This window comes from Toxorhynchites rutilus, chromosome 2 (assembly GCF_029784135.1).
Source record: "Toxorhynchites rutilus septentrionalis strain SRP chromosome 2, ASM2978413v1, whole genome shotgun sequence".
Classification (NCBI taxonomy): Eukaryota; Metazoa; Arthropoda; class Insecta; order Diptera; family Culicidae; genus Toxorhynchites; species Toxorhynchites rutilus.
The window spans coordinates 313,610,701-313,626,267 of NC_073745.1; the positions used below are offsets into that span (position 1 = coordinate 313,610,701).

The 15,567-nt window shown below is 40.3% G+C and overlaps 1 protein-coding gene and 1 long non-coding RNA gene across 2 annotated transcripts; one reads left to right on the top strand and one right to left on the bottom strand.

Annotated features, from left to right (window-relative positions):
- Window positions 1–2,162: 2,162 nt before the first annotated feature.
- On the top strand, window positions 2,163–3,055 carry LOC129770057 (uncharacterized). The gene is made up of 2 exons (XR_008742022.1): window positions 2,163–2,323; window positions 2,419–3,055. It is a non-coding gene; the product is annotated as an uncharacterized LOC129770057 (long non-coding RNA).
- Window positions 2,695–14,819, bottom strand: LOC129770056 (histone deacetylase HDAC1). The gene is made up of 6 exons (XM_055772658.1): window positions 14,575–14,819; window positions 13,738–13,850; window positions 13,557–13,674; window positions 13,031–13,491; window positions 3,618–4,263; window positions 2,695–3,504 (listed from the first exon to the last, which is right to left on the bottom strand). Exons 1-6 carry the CDS (start codon window positions 14,615–14,617, stop codon window positions 3,431–3,433), a joined length of 1,455 nt encoding a protein of 484 aa, XP_055628633.1. The 5' UTR covers window positions 14,618–14,819; the 3' UTR covers window positions 2,695–3,430.
- Window positions 14,820–15,567: the final 748 nt, after the last annotated feature.

The following is a 15,567-nucleotide window of genomic DNA, read 5'->3' on the forward strand; positions in this document are numbered from 1 at the left end:
GAACGCTTATTGCTCAGTCATTTCATGATGGATTGATGAAATTTTTGCGTCAATCGGTTCCGGCACTCCATAACAATTTTTCATATTGAAGAAAATAATATATGTCATGAAACTAACTATCGAACAATTGAAAAATCTTAACCCCTATCCTAACGGAAATACCCAATTCTGATTGGACGAAATTGACGAAACATGTGGCGGATCCCTAACAGAGACATCAAAACCAAGCTGCCTGGGGGAAATCGGCATTACAAATATATGCAAGTCGGGGACATTTTTGTATTGCAAGTAGGGTGAGTGATAGGATTGTGAAAAATTTAGCACAAATGTAAAAGTAAAATTGTATATGGTAGCAGTTGTGTTAAATATGATTTGATATATGAAACAATTTATTTCAATTTTCATAAATAAAAACCAAAGTGTGTTTCCGCTTGAGAACGGGTCGTTTGGTTTAAGCTGTCTGTTTTGTTGTGTTCATTTTCACCCAAGGAAAGTTTAGACCCAAGGAAAGTTTAGCTTTAAAATATGTTTTCTCTATATTAAAGCAATATGTTTTTACTGATGAGAAAAATTGATAATTGTGTTCGGTATTAGTAATTATCTTATATTACATTGGTGAGGTTTTTTTTCCTTTTTTCCTTCCACACATATCACAGGAGTCATCTCGTCTAGGATCTCAGTGGGCGGTTTTCATCATATCTCGTTCCACATCAGTATCTTCTATCTGATACGCCAACCACCGACTGTCTACCATTCTTCTGTCATCATTACTCGGTAAACACTGTTGGAGTGAACAAACAATACCCGATAACCAAACAAAGCAGCCCTTTTCAGGGCCACCAAATCATTATCAAAGAGTTTAACGATGTAATTCTTCAAACATATTCAAAATCAACAGATAGCCTAACGGAATCCTACGCCAAATATGCGGTCGTGTCTCGGGCACAACCCTCCTGTGACTTTTTTCTCAATTCTTCACTAGCTGTTTCGTGTCTCAGAACAGGTTCCGTGTATCAACTGTACGGGTTCAGCTAGATTCTGCTTAAAGTGTTCCGCTGTGAGGTCCTCATTATCAGTTGATTTGTGATTCTTAGGCCGATTAATAGATTCCCTAACTTCACCCATCATAAAAGGTCATCGTCGTTGTTCACTGCACCGGTGTAGTCCTCATCAACGCCGTCTTAGTCTCCTGTATGCGCGCTGTCCCGGTGTTCATCGTAGTTCTACCTTCACCTTTCGATCACCTCGCGTTCGTTCGTCAATATTCCTCCTTCCTTCTTCCATTCCTGCACATTTTGACCCGCGGCACAAAGCCTTTGTGCGAGGTGGTCAATCACATAAATAATTTCCGCGATTCTCGAGTACGATAAAGCAACTCCATCCATGTCATCTCCATCACACTTTTTCTCTTCCAAGCGATGCAATATATATGTTCGCTGTCTTAGGCCGTTTTCGTTGGTTCTCGGATGAGTGCTGAACCTACCAATTATAGGTCTGAACTGCTCCTCTTGGTCGACTTGAGCGCTAAAATCACCGTAGAATTCTTCTTTATCGTTATAGGTGCTAGCTAGATGGGGGCTGTGAACGTTGATAATGTTGATGTTGAGGAAGTGGCCTTGCACCCTCGATCTGCACATTCTTTCATTGATCGGCTACCAGACAATCAACCGTGTCTGCATTTCCCCCATCACGATAAAAGCTGTACCCCGCTTTTGTGTGTTGCCGCAGCTCTGGTAGATATTATACCCACCTTGAAACAATCGCACCATCGAACTTTTCCACCAATCCTCCTGCGATGTTGAAATTGCAGGCTCCCAATATTTTCTGAAGAATTCGCGTATTCGCAAGAATGTGTGTTTCATTTTTACAGAAGGCTTTCGTCAGAAGAAATAATGTAGCTAGTGTGAAATACAGTGTTTTATGTCAAGTGAGCGGAATTATAGGCTGGCTGACATAAGACGGCTTCACGGTGTTTCAATATTTTTTTTTCAAATTTTTCGGCACCGTTGATTTCTTTCATAGAAAAACAAAAAAAAGACTCTTGTTCCTCAAGAAGTCATCCAAAAATCTACTTACGTAAATTTGTTTTACCGTGTTTTCTCCATCGATGCGCCCCTCAGTTTTGACAGCTGCTTGTTTACATCTGACACAAACATAATTTTCGTAGCTGTTAGTTAACTTTTCTTGCGTAGTGACGTATTTTTGACGCTGAGGAAGCTCCCGGAATATGGATGGAAAGCAAATCTCAACACAGGTCCGAAATTTGATTGTGCGTGACTTCCAGCGTAGGAAGTCTCAACGAAACTTTGCTGAGAAATATGGGGTGAGCCAGAGATAGTCAGTTTGATAATGATGATATCAAACGGAATACGATAAATTGCACAGCATAATACTATTTCTATCGAAATGATAACTTAGTTTACAGGAAGGGACACTATCTTAAAAAAATTACTACCGAATGGCAGCAGATGAAGCCAGCGAATACAAGGGAAGGTGATCAACGAGAGAATATGAGACGAATAGATAAGTTCAGTTAGAGCAATTGATCATTGGAATTGGAATTTCGACGCATAGACATATTTTGGACTATTATTGTTTTCCTGTTTTACATGCTTAAATATTTATTTTGTCTTATTTTTTAGTGTTTTTTCATAGTTTATTTCCCCCTTCTTCAAGCAAAATAAGGTATGAGAGTTTGTTCCACAAATCGTTACTCTGTAGTATATAGCTAATTCTGTTCTTACCGCAAGTGGATTGTTGAGTTTTATTTTTTTTTTGTTCGCCTCTATTTCAAGCCTCTCGTCATTCACAATGACAATCATAGCATTTCCGTTCTCCCAAAACGAAGCAAGCACTAACACTAATCCGGGCGTAGAAACAAAAGCGAAAGGAAATGGGTAAATTCAAAACACGGGGCTACGTTCCTGAGATCATGTCTTGTTTTGTTATTGTTATCGAATTGTTTGTTTATCGTATCTCCCCTCTTGGTTTCCTTTGTTGCCAAAAAAAAAAGGGTCTACTATTCGGTTTAAATAAAAAAAAGTTACGAAATAAACATCCAAATGATTTGCTCAATACGGTAAAAAGGAGGGAATTATGTTTATGCACTGTCAAAATAGGAACTATTCCTATTTTGATTCGTTTAAATTCGTCCAATCAAACGAAAAGTGTCTAAATTTAACTTTGATCTTAGCCTTCATGCTAAGATGCGATGAAAATGCCTACATTATAAAATAAAGAAAAAAAATACCCGTTCAAACATTGTGTTAGAACCGGATATCGATTCCGTTTTCCGCAACTCAAGTTTGCCCTCACAATGTTTCCTACAGCTCGCTGCTCGTGTGTATGTGTATGTGTAAATGTGTGGAGTACACTGTGGTGATTATTGTGACCTATCTTCGGGCTACTTCCGGTATGAGGCTAATACCGATCATGCAACGGCAGTGGTTTCCTTTTTCGCTTCCTCGCCCGCGAGGGTTTCATCTTTGTCACCCGCCGTTTCAGCTGTAAACATTCGAGAAGAGGAAAGGAAGAGTGGACGATTTTATTAAAACAAATAGTTCACACATTTATTTTCATAAAATTAACATTTCAAAAAAAGTATGTAAATAGCTGACCTGTGACTTCCATCTCATCCTTGACATCGTCCGTTTTGGCTTCCTTCTCTAAACGCGGCCGTTTCCGCACCCCCTTGAACGATCGGTTGTCTCTTCGGCCGCCCTCACCTTCGTCCTCCGAGTCCGAAAATTCATTGTCCGGCACTATCCGCTTATCCTTGTCAACCTGTGGCAATCGTTCGTCCTTGTCGACTTTGTCTTCGTCCTCACTGTCATCGTTCATCGCATCCTCTGGGATCGCCTGCATTTGGACGCCCGGCGCGTGTGGCAACATTCGCAGATTCTCGAACAGTCGGTTCTTGATCTTCTCCAGGTACTCCGTCGTGTTCTGGTTGCTCATGTTGCTCGGGCTGATGTGCAGCTTGAAATCCGGCCCGAAGTACTCGAAGTAGTCATTGTAAGGCAGTTCGTTCGCAATTTCACAACCCAGTGCCACCGACGTTTCGTACGTCCAGCAGCGGGAAACGTTCCGGATGGTGTAGCCTCCACCGCCCACCATCAGGAAGGGCAGATTGTACTTCTTCACAAACTCCACACACTTACCGTGACCCTTGACGGTGAGGTTGAAACAGCCGAGCCGATCGCCGGTGAGCGAATCCGCACCGCACTGTAGCACGACCGCCGACGGTTGGAAGGTTTCCATGACCTGAGGGCGCGGGAGAAAAGGAAGAAATTGAGTTGATTAAATAGTGCATCGGAGAAATGTTGTTAATGAGCTTTTGTTCATGGATTTGTGGTAATGCTCAACATATGGTACTCATGTCTTCCTATGAAGATGTTATTTTTTATAAAATATGGATAGTTTTCAGTTTCAGTGGATGTTATCTTCATCGGTAACCGATGTTGTGAGCAGCCAAACTGAATCGTAAATCAACACATAGAATACAGTTGGACATTAGATTATCAGTGTGAATCCGGTGGTTTAGTTGAGCACTTATACAAAGCCTCAGAATTGGCTCTGTAGATCATGTTTTACTGTATTATAGTTACTTTCAGTCTTTCGGCTGGTCCGTCACTCGGACCAACGGCCTTACTTCCATTCGGAGGAAGAATGTCGGAAGTGTGAACTCACGACCTTCAGCGTAAGAACTACGGATGTTCACCACTACGCCAAATCGCCTCCCTCTTTAGACCAAGTAACCAAAAGAATTTCTATTGTTGCCAGGTACGCACAAAAATAATTTTAAAGGATATAAGGAAGGATTACTATGAGGCCTGGACATGAAATATGAAATTCGGATTTCCCATTAAATTAAAGTGACCAGATGGTCAGAGGTCTAACGCGGGACACAAAAAAAAAACAAAACGTTTTGTATATACGTTATGTGAACATAAATCATAGTTCAGCGAGTCTCATTTATTCGTGAAACTCTTAACATGTGTCCTTGCAATTAAACCTGATCTGTATTATTTCTTTCTAAGTATCGGAACTCAGTTGTGATTTTTCGGTGGTTTAGATTTTGCTCATGCCTGAAAATCACTCGCTCAGTCAGACCATTTAATGGAACAAATTTTCCTTAAATCTTACGTTTATTAAGCCTATAATAAAAATGATTCAAGGCTGTTGATTCGCAGCCTTGCACTGTCAAGCAACTTGATGATTTTTTCATACTACCAGCTCCACTCTACAGCGAAGGAGTTGAACATCCTGAGGCACTTTGTGTCCGCCAGATATAGCCGATCTGGTATTTACAACATCCTCTCCCTGCCGCTCCTTAAGCCGGGAGGTCAAAGCAACTGGTCAAACGGTGAAGGAGAATCTGGCCAAAATGGACATTTTTATGTGGAAAGAGGTCAGACCTTTCCGGCGAAAGAATTGAAAAACTTCTTTTCGAGCTCATAATGAAAGACGAGACGTACTTGATACTACAATTCAACGAATGGCAGGGGACCGGGTACTTTGCGTTCCCCAGATAAGCGATGACGTCAAATATATCATCCACATTAGGTTCTCGAAGAAGATCCTTCTCTGACAGATGAGAAGGGAATGTCAAAGTCGGTCTTCTTTCGAGTCACATGCTGAACGGGGAGATATACAGTACGAAGTGCTTGCCTGAAGTTGCGAAGGTGATGTGGTCTTTATGCCGAACCAGGGATCAGCCCATTATGCCAAGAGATCACTGGAGGATGGATCGGCTGGAGATAAATATCGTCGCCCGATGGAAAACTTTTGGGCGAAGGCCAAAATGGAGAGACAACTGACTACCCACGAAAAGGTAAAAGAACACGCCGACATTCATTTTTTCAACGGCCATGGTTGAGGTTCCGGCCAACTTCCGTAAGGCCGCCCAGTGCTTCATTTACGATACTTCATCAAACAATCCTGCCTCTTCCTGTCCAGTATGAACTAGTTCTTCCGGCTTATTTAACACGATAAGCCCTGACCGAGCTAGAGGACCAAAGATGAACTATTCGTCTGACTCACGATGGTCCCTGCGCATCAATAGGAGACTTTTATAAAAACCATTTTCCAATTTTGTTGCTGTCGTTTCCAGTTGACACTCTCTAAACAAAAAGTCCACTGTTGGTGCGATGAAACCAGCTCAACGTATTAATCTTTGAATGCATTGGAAGCGCTCTTGAACGGTCTGCCAAATAAAAGTTTTTTTTTTTGAGGTTCGTCCATTTAAGGCAATCAACGTGATCAAATCGTAATATTGAAATACAGGAAAACCTGTTTTTGTGCTGTTGCTTTTTATGCGATTTTTCATTTGTGTGACTGTTTAGGTGCGATTTTATTATTTGTGCGATTAGTTTGTGTGATTCAAGAACCGATGACATAATGAAATCGCACAAAAAGAGTCGCACAAACGAGAAATCACTCAAAAAGGGACCGCACAAAAACAGGTTTGCCTGTATATTGATATCGAGGGACATTTTCGCATCTTTTTTCGCGGGACGCAATCTTACACGGGACATTTTGTTGAAATGCGGGACGTCTGGTCAGTTCACATTGAATATACATCCATGGTTCTGAATCTGGATCTGTAAATTGTAATTCGTATCTGAAATATGCAGTTTCGAATCTGGGATATAGATATGAGACTCAATCTATCATATACATTTGGAGACTCTAAGAATCCATACTAAGAAATTGAGGAGTGATGTCCAGAATAGACCGCATTGTTAACTTAGGATTACGAACTTAATGCTTTCAATTCGCCTTCAGTTCAATTATCACTTCCAATACTACCCCATGAAGGAACGAAATGTTATAATTATATCTTTAGCAGAAGTTTTGAAAAGAACACCAAACAATGTTTCTAATTTTCATATTAAGTCTCAGTCTCGACATATGGCGTTGGTTGATCGCTACTTAGAGTGAAATTGAAAAAAGGAAGTAACTGAGTCAAATAATTTATACCTCTCGTCTAATGCAAGGTTACATGCTTTTTACCTTTTTTCTAGAGGATTCAAACTTAAAAGTTCGCAACGTGACATGCGCGGAACCAACCCCATATAAACTGAATCAAGCAATAAACACATACTTTTTAGAAAAAAAATACCTTCTATTGGTCCAGCAAAGGGAGAGAAAAGATCCTTTTCTCAAATCACATACACTCATAGTGTAGGAAAATGCCTGGATAATATCGCGAAAATGATGAAAATTTGCTTGTTTCTATGCGAGAGAGTGAAAAAAGCACACTAAAATATCGCTTTTATTTATCTTCTTCCACATGATTCTACATATATCCACTGCACAATGTCACATTATGCTAATATCCAGCTCCAGCAGATGGAACTCCAAAAAATACCTGTTTTGAATTGAAAAGAGACTTACTGAAAAGAGCATGTGAATGTAAACACAGAAATAGCGGCGTTTACAATTTATCAAGTATAAACAAGCTCTTCGCGATCTCACAACATTCACGATTCATCATTTATCCAGCTAGCGACCAGACGGTAGCGAGGTTTTTTAAGCCGAGAGTTTAGTTTAGTTTTCCAAATAGTTTTTTTTTCCAAGGCTAGAGGCTAGAGCTGAGGATTTTAAAGCCTCTATAATTCAAACTAGCAGACAGCAGTCTTTCTTTTGTTTCTTTGTTTTTAAGAGGCTTTAAACTTTGCAGTTCATTCGCCTCCATGGAGCAGTCTTTCTCAATACTGATTTCAGACACAACTGTTTTGTTCGATAGAAAGGACGAATGAAAGACAGGTATCCACATATTGATGCATGTTCGGTGGAGGCACTGCGTCGATTTTCATGCCGTTTGGTGGAGAGTGTTTCTTTGTTTTTCACCACATCATTCTTGCATATGTACTGAAGTACAAGTTAAAAATTTCGAAAACGAAAGGGTAACATTTGGGGAGCCAGGATTCGAGCGTTAATACCTCTTTGCCGGCTGAGAGAAGTGGTATTACAATTACTTTCGAAAGCTAAAAGGTGTATAAGTGATGTGTGTTATTTATTTACTCAATTTTTCACAGCTCAAAAACTGCTTCGAAGCAAACAATTGAAATCACAAGAAACTCAGTTAGCGGTTGATGCATGTCGTCGGATGGCCGTGAAAGCAGTATTAATATCGTGCTCACCCTGACCGATCTCAGGTTCTATTTTGCTATCGTGTTGAACGGACGAGCTGAATTTTTCGCCTCGGAATGCATGCTCAGAATATGCGCGAAGTAAGCATGGTGCAGAGTTTGCATTAATAAAGCATAAGAGAAATATTAAAAATATAACCAACCTCCAAATAACGGTATGAAAACCAACGGTGTACGAGGGTTCATACCGATATGTGGAGATCGTTGTGTATAATTGAATCACACGTACAAATTGTTGATTTTATGCTGAAAGAGAGCTTCTGTGAATTTGGGAGCGTGTTCGGATTTATTGGTGTAATGATGATGTTTTGAATTATAGTCTTCCTCAGACTCTCAGACCTTCTCAGTTAATACGCCTCTAGCCGTAAAAAAAGGCCAATTTGGAACTAAACACTCGGCCTTGACAAAGACCATTTGGAATGCCTCGCTGCCGCTGCCATCCGGTCGCTAGCAAGATGACTGATAAATTGTGAATGACTTATTGGTGACATTCCGATCGATCAATTAATTTGCGCGAATTCGAGCATTGTTTCCGGGTTTAAAGTGGCATTAAAGGGAAACGCATTTGAAGCCGGATGTGAAGAAGTCATTTCCAGCAGTGAGAACTGCTTTCTTCTGTGGAAAACTGAAGGTGAAAATTTGTTCCGCAGCGGTTGCTGCGCAGCGCAGCCATCTCACAACACATACGATTCGGTTTTCTGTTGCCGTTCTAAATGTTGCAAATATAATTTTGCTAAGAGACAATGAAAAACTAACGTAAGTAAGTTTAGTGTTTTAGTGTCGCTCTAGACAGCGAGCAATGAACAGCACATGGTAATACTGAGCAATTTTTTTTTTATAATAATTTGAAAATAACCTGTCCCGCAGTGGAAGCATTCATTCAACAGCCCTTGTCAATGCTACCAAATATTTGTATTGAAAAGTTTCATTCTTGAATCACTGTGTTTGTTTCTCGCCGTTCACGTTAACAATGTTAACCTAAGTTAATAACGGGTCGTGTCTTGGACACCAGCCTTATTTTTTGCGTCCCGCGACACCATGACTACCACGGGTTTGTGGCCCATCTGACAACTTTCAAAAAGAGTCTCATGAGACTCCCCAAGACCCGCCCCGCCCCGAGACTCATGAAATTAACAATTTTTTGGCGGAACAATTCACGCTTAGACAACGACACAGATAGTTACGCAGCCAGAGAGTACATTTTGAACACGCTTGAGGCCCAAGGAAGACAGTCGAATCCTTCTAAACACAGTTTTCAAATAAAATAATGTAAACAAATATTGAATTAGCGACTCCGCAAAGCTTCTGCGATTGAGCTTTAAAAAAAGATTCACTTCAAGGGAAATATTCGCTAGCGTTCACAGCTCGAGGGGAAACATAAAACACAAAACGAGCCGAATAAACAATGTTTGTTGTTTTAGGCACAGAAAGATTCTGAGAATTTTCCTCAGAGGAGATGCAATGCTTATACGCTAGCGACAGTTTACTTACTATGCAAGGGTTGAGGCTTTATTATTCGCAAATATTCTCTTTTCGCTATCCCCCTTCGTTGTTTCTTCTCTAGCGGCTGCATAAGCTGCCCGTTATTGACAGCTCTGTTCGGGAAAGATTGACAGAACAAATGTATGGGGAAATGGGCATGCTTCCAATTTTCACCAATTTAAACCATATACAAAGTATCAGATTGTAATGTATAGCATATCAAACCAATCATAAAAATTTTCCGATTCGATTGGTGATCAAATCGTTAAAATCCGTTCGCAGCAAAAATAATTATTATCGATAACTTTATTTCATAAAAACGTGACCTGTTTTCTGATTCGGGACCCTTAATGTAAGACGTAGCCCTACGTCAAAATCGTTCATTGATGCTGAAAACTTCAAGAAAGGATGCATCTTGATGGAACAAAAAACCTTGGACAGCTAAGAAAACATTTCAACAAATAGAAATTATCACTTATTGGACAGACTACAGAAACTGTCTAACAGAAACCTATGCTTCGAAAATAGTATTTGCCCGGACAGTGTCCCGTTATAAGTTCAGTAGATGTGAAGAGATGTTTCTTATTAAGATCCAGCGACTGTTGAGTAGCTTTCATGCTCGGCGTGATAAATTTATTTGGCTGGCTGGTAGCCTTCCAATTGGTCATCACTTCCCGGTCTTTCAATTTCTTCAGTCCACTATTTAGCACACAATCAGAAATTCCACAGAGTGGTTCTGGATCAGTGAAAGGAGAGCTTGAGGTGCATCTTGCAAGTTCGTCTGCATGTACATCTTCCTCTATTGCGGTATAGGCCAGGAATCTAGTACAGTTTTTTCGAACTTGTCTGATTTATTTGCTGTTAGAGGCAAATGCAGTTCCAGACAATTATTGAAGAGCACTTGAAAACTTTAAGGACTTTAGTGCCGTTTTACTGTCTGAGAAAATGCAGATGTTAGCAAGTCTATATTTTATTTTGAAACAGGGATATTCACGTTCTATTATTGCAGCTATTTCTGCCTGAAAATCTGTTGAGCAGTTTTTCCATAGGCCCTTCTCTGAACGTGAAGGTTGAATCAAATGCAACGCATGACAAAGTGAACTTCTTGGTGGGTTTCGTTCAGCAGAAAACTTTGAACCTCAAATATCATTTTACGCAAGGCAGCGCCTTAGATCGTTTCATATATAGATGACTGCGTTTGTCCTGTCGCACCTGAAGATGCAGGAAGGTGTTTGAATGACGGCGGGTTCAGATGAAAGATTTGAACCCGGCAGTCATTACTGATTATTTCGTAGTGTTGTATTGCGTGCGGGTTGTGTGGTGTAGTCAAGTCTAGCCATCAGATTACATTCTTGGCCGTGAAGAAGTTTCACTCAAACAGAAAAGAAAAAAAAAGAATATTCGGGATAGTATGAAAATAACAAATAAATAACCTTCGATAATTCTTCATCCTCATCTAAAAATGTGAAATATTAGAAACCGATTTTTTTTATATTATTTACGTGTCCTACGAACAGTTTCAACAGGCGGACGAGACGCCACTGGTTTGGTTCAATCTGTATGGAATATCACTGTTAGTCCTAGGTTCCTTCCAACCACTGTTTATTTCTAAGGATGACCCAACGGGTAAGAAATTCGGAATGCTCAAGTGGTCAGTTTTTCCCCATCTAGTATTTTCACCCATATTTCAAACTTTAGAGCGCTTTTCTTAGCCTCTAGCTGAATATGTTGGTTCAAAGGTAACAGATAAAGGATAACCTGAGGTGACTTTGAAGGTGTGTTTCGCATTCCTGTTTAACTTTTAGTAGCTATAGTCTGTCTAGTCTTTAGCCAACAGCTGCCTTACTAAAGATACACAGGCTATCCAGCAAAATGGCAATGTAGACTCACATAACCATTCTTGGTTTAAGGACCCATGAACTGCTTACCATCTTAAAACATGCCTATAGGGCAATATCGACCTTACTGTTGGTCGAATCTAAGTGTGTGTTCCAAAGTTAACAATTGTTGTCGATGAGGAGATATTTTCAGATCTTCTATGATATACCAGGATTGTGTAAGGTTTAAGGTCATCTGCATCCTGCTCGATATCACGTCGTCAAACTTTCCATGTACCATTATGATTAGATCGTCGGAAAAGTCCAGGATCACGAAACCTTTAGTCTCTAACTTTTCAGAAGATCTTGTGAGCAATGTTTTGTTGCAATCACAGAAAACGACCACCCGCCCAACTACGAGGTGATTTGCCTATTTGTGGGCATGCCTTGGATTCTTTCGACTATACAGTCATCGAAATGTCTTCTTTTCATAGCCTGTGGCATTGATAGATAAGAAGCATTATCGAAAGCACCTTCGATATCAAGAAGCGCACATAAGTTTCTCTTGACGAAAGAGATTTTTCATTTTTTGTCACAAGCGTGTGTGTGTGTGTGTGTGTGTGTGTAGCGTTGTGACTGGGGATTTGCCTTATTGGTAGGCAAACTGGAATTTAGATAAATGACATTTGTTCATGAATACCGACTTTAAATATTCTTGTGACACTTTCTCCATAGTTTTCAACAGTGACAAACTTATTGGTCTGAAATGGTTTTGGAAGCGATTCATCACGTTTCCCAGCTATTGGAATGAAGACAACTTTAACGAGTCTCCATGTAGAAGGAATGTGCTCTAGTATCAGACTTGACTTAAAAATCTCGATTAACGATGAAATTAGCTTCGATTCTCCTTTCTGAATCAGGGCTGGAAAAATCCCATTTACACCTGCGGATTTGTATGGCTGAAAAGAAACGCGGTGAGATCCGTCGTCAAAACCAATCCAGCACCTATATATGCGACCTGCTTTGCACTTTCAGGTAGTGACACCTTCGAGAGCATTTTATGTCACGATAATACCTAGGACAGGTATCAGAATGAACAGATGTAGAACCCGGGAAGTGAGTCTTCCTCAGTAAATCTAATACTTCTTAGGGAGATTTTGTGTTCAGGATCCTTTTCAAGTGAACCTATCCCGTTCTAGTTGTTTTTTGTAAGAGTCTTACTGAGTCTTGCAACGATTGGAATAATTTTAATGTTTTTGCAGTTATTTACCCATTTTCGTTTGAATCGTCTTAGTTCTCTGCTATATTCAGTTAGGGCTTTCCTGTATTGAGACCAGTCGGAAGTATTTTTTTTAATGCCCTAGAGTGACTAACACCTGTATTCATAGTTATAGAATGCCCTGACATTGTAGGTATATCAATCAGTAGTAAACCACAATAGAACGAACTCATTACCGCAGGGGTTTATAGGCTTGAAGCTCCTACAGAAAAAGAATCCTAGTTCAAGGGTCTAAATAGCAAAGCCTCAGAAAAAAAATATTGAAAATATTGAACCTATTATCAGACCCAACCTACCTTCGAAATAATCGGCACAAATATCGACTCGTACGACTCATCATCCATTCCATCTCGCAGGGGAATGTTCACGGCATAGTACTTTCCCCGTCCGGCACCAATGTCCCGCAAATCTCCCGTTCCGGGGAAGTACTCGCCGTACTTGTGGAAGCTCACCGTCATCACCCGATCCGTGGTGTAAAACGCTTCCTCGACACCATCCCCATGGTGTACATCGATATCTATGTACAGCACCCGCTGGTGGTACTTTAGCAGCTCCAGAATCCCGAGCACAATATCGTTGACGTAACAGAATCCGGAAGCTTCCGATTTTTTGGCATGATGCAGACCACCACCCCAGTTGATGCAGATTTCCGATGCTTGCTTGTTCAGCTTCACCGCTGCAGCCACGGACCCGCCGGCCGAGAGTTGACAAAATTCGTACAGCCCATCGAACACTGGGCAATCCTCGCCGACATTGACTACGGATCAAATTTCGATTGATCAATAAAATTGAGTGATAGAATATTATTTTTCAGTTGCTTACATCTCTGCATCTGTTTGTTATATTCGGACATATTATCCGGTCGAATCGAACGTAGGAACCGGATGTAGTCATCAGAGTGAAATTTTGTCATTTCTTCGGCAGTCGCCTTGTGTGGTCTCTGTAAAATATCCGCACATTTATCCCAACTTCTGACCCGCATACTTCAACACTCCAAACTCACGTAAATTTCCATCTTCCGGTAGAGTCCATAGTTCAATAGAAGGTTGTGCGTCATACGTATGCGGTGGGGCTTCATCGGATGTCCCTGGCCATAGTAATAGTTGCCGATGTCACCTGCGTAGAACAAAAAACATGGATCATGATCAACGAATAATCATTCGCGCGCGCAGCCTAATGTACTTTGAAGAAACAACGAGAAAAGCGGGTCAAAACTTCCAAAAGCGGCATCGCACATTTACTACTTTTAGAGCCACTGTCTCCTAGCGAACACTTGGCGGCTACCACCGTCTTCCATGCGAAACAAAATCGCATCGCTTGCCAGTGTTGCAAAAATAACTTAATAACAGCTATATTTTGAAAATACATTTTTTACCTGATTCACACCATGGTTAAAAAAAATGCTCAGAAAATTCTCGGAAGTGATTTAAGTCTAATAGCTAACTGAACTAATGTTCAATACCTGGGTAAAATCTGATTTCTAAAACTCACTTTTAATGTCTAAAGAATATTTGGCAACTCTTCAGTGTACAGCAGCCGCTCAGCTTTTCCTACGACCGTACTTTTTTCGTCACCCTGCTCTTACCCACATGAAAACCAACCGTTCAACACAAATCCGATTGTACGGTCGCCATCTTCGAAGTATGGCTAGAGACGGTGCCCATAAAAATTCAAAAACAATTTCGACTGTTTAATGTACCGATTTTTCGGGCAAATTCTAACTAAATATAGCCAAAGAAGCTTTCATTAATATAATTCCTTGTAAATAATGCTACTATTCAACATAAGTACATGTTGAAATATTTATATTCCTAAATCCACTAAGCCGCCGGATACTCACTGTCGTAGTAGTAGCAAACGCGTTTCTTGCTATGAGACTGCATTGTTCTCGGGTGTGATAGCTCGGATCCTTCACTTTTTTGTTAATAACTCGTGCAGTAAACAATCCCAAATGATGCGGTACTTAGTTTTATTTCACTGCGCGGCACGTTCGCACTCTACTCACATCAGTACCGTAAAGATCCGGATGAATGAAAACACGCTCCCTCACTCACCAACAACTCGAACTGTTTTGAAGGCGTTGAATTGAAAACAAGGGTAATGTTATTTTGCTGGTGTGCGCCAGGGATGCCAGATGTGAAATTTATTGATCATGGCATTTTACTCAGTGTCACTTGTTAACTTTTATTTACTCAATCATTGGTTCATCGTAAACGTTCTATGTAACATTACTATATAAAAAATAGGAATATACATTGTATGGTTATAAAATATTGTTACAAAATTGAGCAGAAATTTGTTCATGTTTTTCTCAATATTATTGCGAAGATATTTGAAAAACCCGCCTGGCAGCCATGGTAGGAACGAATACGCCAGGTATGATTATATAAACAGGTAGCAGAATCCAGAAACACTGTTGTAGTGGTAGTTTCACTCGTCCGTTTGCATACAATTTTGTGTTTACCCTGTATGAAGTCTGTGACGTTCAATTTTTGTCGTTCCTATTATTGTTACACCCAGAAAAATACTTGGTAAAAGAACACCTAACCCGAGATGACAAATGAGGGGCTAAGAATGCAAGGGGTGTAAGTGACTTGACCGATTTCTCTTCATCAACTTTGTCTTTAGTTAATAACTCAATTGCAAAAACGTTCCAATTTAAGTTTGCTATAGAATCTGATAGGTGAGGTTCTAACCTATCTTCCACATTGTCAAATACAGCTGAGAATGTATTTGCAGCTAAGCTATGACCAAAAGAGAGAGTCGATGTAGAGAAATCGATCAAATCACTTACACCCCTTTCATTCTAAGCCCCTCAAATGTAATCGGGACA

What these genes read in the sequence shown, in the direction of transcription:
- LOC129770056 (XM_055772658.1), bottom strand. Translation starts at nt 14,617, where the DNA reads ATGCAGTCTCATAGCAAGAAACGCGTTTGCTACTACTACGACA. An exon ending in CGTTTGCTACTACTACGACA is followed by an intron (nt 13,851 to 14,574) that starts GTGAGTATCCGG and finishes TGTTCTACGCAG; the next exon opens with GTGACATCGGCAACTATTAC. An exon ending in GGATGAGATGGAAGTCACAG is followed by an intron (nt 3,505 to 3,617) that starts GTCAGCTATTTA and finishes GAATGTTTACAG; the next exon opens with CTGAAACGGCGGGTGACAAA.